The following is a 2,939-nucleotide window of genomic DNA, read 5'->3' on the forward strand; positions in this document are numbered from 1 at the left end:
TGGGAGAAAGGGTGTGTTGAGAATCTATATTTTAAAAATATACTCCTCTGTTGATTCAGAATTTGAGAAAAACTACCCTATAGGCATTTTCAGTAAGAGGAGAATTAAAACAATAGAAAATCAAGCCTCATTCTTGGTCTAAAAATTCCTTCTCAGCTGCCTGCCATCTGCCCTGGCTCTAGGCAGTAATTAAGCAAGTGAGAAATTAGAATGCATTTTAAAGTTTAATAATGATAATTGTAATAATAATAATAATAAAGATTAAAAAAAAAAGAGTGGTCCAACCTTACAACCTCACAGAAGTTCACGGGGGCCCTGCAGTTCCCAGCATCGTCCCTGGGGAACACTCAGAGTCTCAGTGACAAAGGGAGGAATCAAAGGGAGGCTGTCAAGGTAACTGGATGTAATACCCTCCAGAGATGGCAGGCATGGGCCAGGATGCATCGGATTTTCGGGATCCAATGGAGGACCCAAGGGTTGAAGATCAAGGGCACAACAGCACCCGGAAGCCTTAGAAGGATGCTGGAGCCATGGGCTCAGCAATGCAGGGTTGTCCATCAAGGGATCGCCAGCAAACTGGAGCTGAGCTTTGAAGTGCAGAGATGTGGGCGTTGTGTCTAAGGAGAGGCGCCTCTTAGCCCTGGGGGGAGCAGTTGGCTCCTGAGTCCCCTGTTCCCAAGGACGACGACGAGGGCCACGTCTTCCAGCTGGGTGGCGATCCGGGGCGGATGGACCTGGGGTCAGCGGCTGGGTCGGGCCGGGCTCCCCGGAGGTGCAGGTGGCCGCAGCCTCGAACTGGGCTGCCGAGCAAGAACCCCGGGCCGGCGAGGGGCGCCGGGACACAGCATGCACAGGGACTCGGTGGCGGGTCCCACCGTCCGCGGCTACAGGCCCACGGGGGCGCGGAGCACGGCGGGGCTGGTGGTGCCTGGGACCCAGAGCGGCTCCCCAGGCCGCGCGGACCTCCCTCCAGGCGTTCAGGCCCTGGCTGCTGGGCTCCGTGGGCTGCGTGTGGTCCAGCACGGTCCGGTCCTGCCCGCGTTTCCACAGCTCGTAGCGCTCCGGTTGCAGGATGCGCACGAAGGGGTCCATGGAGAAGGCGACCCGGGCCTCCCCGCAGCTGCACTGTGAGGCCACTTTGCCATAATCGATCCAGCGCGGGGTGGCGAAATTGATGGCTTCCGCGCAGTTGAAGCCATGGTTGAAGCCAGAGTGGTAGCCGTAGGGAAACGTCACTATGAACTCTCCAGACTCCTGAGTGACCCGACCGAAGGGGATGCCGTTGTCCTTGAGGACCGTGGGCGAGATGAGAGCCACCTTGTGCCGCAGGAAGGCCTCACAGCCCCGCGAGCTGCCCGGGAAAAGCTCCCTGGCCAGGCGTTCCAGGCGCCGGCCGTGCTCCGGGGGCACCGCGTACCAGGTCTTGGGCTCCCCGAAGTGCAGGTAGTTGATGCTGTAAAGATCCATGTCCTCTGTGTGCCAGGCGAAGGCGGTCTTCCACATGCCGAAGTACAGGTAGGGGGTGTTGACGCCTTCGATGACCACTCCACACTCCTGTTCCAGCAGGTCCTGAATGGTTCCCAGGTGGCCAAGGTTCCACTGCTTCCTGTTTTGATCGAATAAGGAGCCACTGACGTCCGCACCATATACTGGTGAACCATAGGGGCGTGTTTTCCAATATTTTCGCTCCAGATCCTCAAAATCAGTGTAGAATGGAGTCTGGTGTTTTTCACTGTTTGTTAAGCGGCGATACTCGCTCACGGTCATGGCTTTCTTCTTTTTGTGGTGCTGAGTAAACACACCTGCCTGCCCAGAAGTCACCTGCTGGAGGGGAGCGGCTATTAAGATGTCATCGATATCATCATAGGTGTCTCTGGCTTTCCAGTCCTTGGGTGGAATTATCTTAGCCACGCCTGCTCGGTGTGCACCTTGGGATTCCATATAAGCAATGTAGTTCTCAAAATCATTAAACTCTTCTTTGGTTGGATGAAATACCATTATGCTACAACTTGGGTTCTTGGCCCAGTTGGACTTAGACTTCATAGCTTTCATTAATAAGCAAGAAACTCCCAAGGTTTTATTTATGTTCTGGATAGGTGAGGATGCTGGAAAACACTGCTTTTTCAAAAATGGGTTGGAGTATATCAGCAGGAACCCCCAGTAGACTTCAATGCAATGAGTTGATAATATTTCTTAGGCTTGCTGATTCTGCAGGGGACTCCACGCTGGGCAGAAGCCTTGCTCAGGACTGATGCTGGCTGAGCCTGCAAGTCTGTGATGTCCTTGGTTGACACTTGGCTCTGGCCTCTTGAGTTCTAGTGAATCACCCAGCCCTGGGTGGGTATCCCAAATGTAGTGTCTTCAGGGCAGTATTGAAAACAAAACCTAAAAAAAAAATACAATAGAGACAGGTTAAAAACCAATGTTTGCAAATAGTTACTAGGGAACTACAAATAAAACACCACCATGGAATATAATTGCATAGTCAAATAAAAGCTAAAATTTTAGAAGATTGACAATACAAGAAATGGTGTTGTGAACAGTGGAATTCCTGTACTCTAGTAAGGAGAATGGAAATCATTACATTCACTTTGAAAAACTCTTTGGACAGTATCCACTAAAATTGAACTTACCCATGTGCTATGATTCATGCCTAGGATATGCGTATGACTGTGCAATGAAAGTCAAGTCCAAGAATGTTCAGAACAACATTATTTCAGTAGCCAAACACTGGAAACAACTCAAATGCCAGTCAACATTAGAATGGTTAAGTACATTGTAGTATATTCATACAATGGAATACAATACAGCAATGAAGATAAACAAGAACGACATGAAAATATAAGAATAATTCTATAAACAGAATACTGAGCAAAATTATCCAGACTCAAAAGAATACCTATTCTATGCTTCCATTTATATAAAGAGAAAAAGGAGGC

General features: G+C 49.9%; 1 protein-coding gene across 1 annotated transcript; it reads right to left on the reverse strand.

Annotated features, from left to right (window-relative positions):
- Window positions 1-294: 294 nt before the first annotated feature.
- Window positions 295-2,052, reverse strand: LOC308620777 (lysine-specific demethylase 4D-like; the record flags this gene model as incomplete). The annotated part of the gene is made up of 1 exon (XM_081240683.1): window positions 295-2,052. One exon carries the CDS (start codon window positions 2,050-2,052, stop codon window positions 295-297), a length of 1,758 nt encoding a protein of 585 aa, XP_081096809.1.
- Between the last annotated feature and the right edge of the window lie 887 nt (window positions 2,053-2,939).

The sequence above is a fragment of the Mesoplodon bidens genome, assembly GCF_964165515.1.
Source record: "Mesoplodon bidens genome assembly, chromosome: 7".
NCBI classification, from domain to species: domain Eukaryota; kingdom Metazoa; phylum Chordata; class Mammalia; order Artiodactyla; family Ziphiidae; genus Mesoplodon; species Mesoplodon bidens.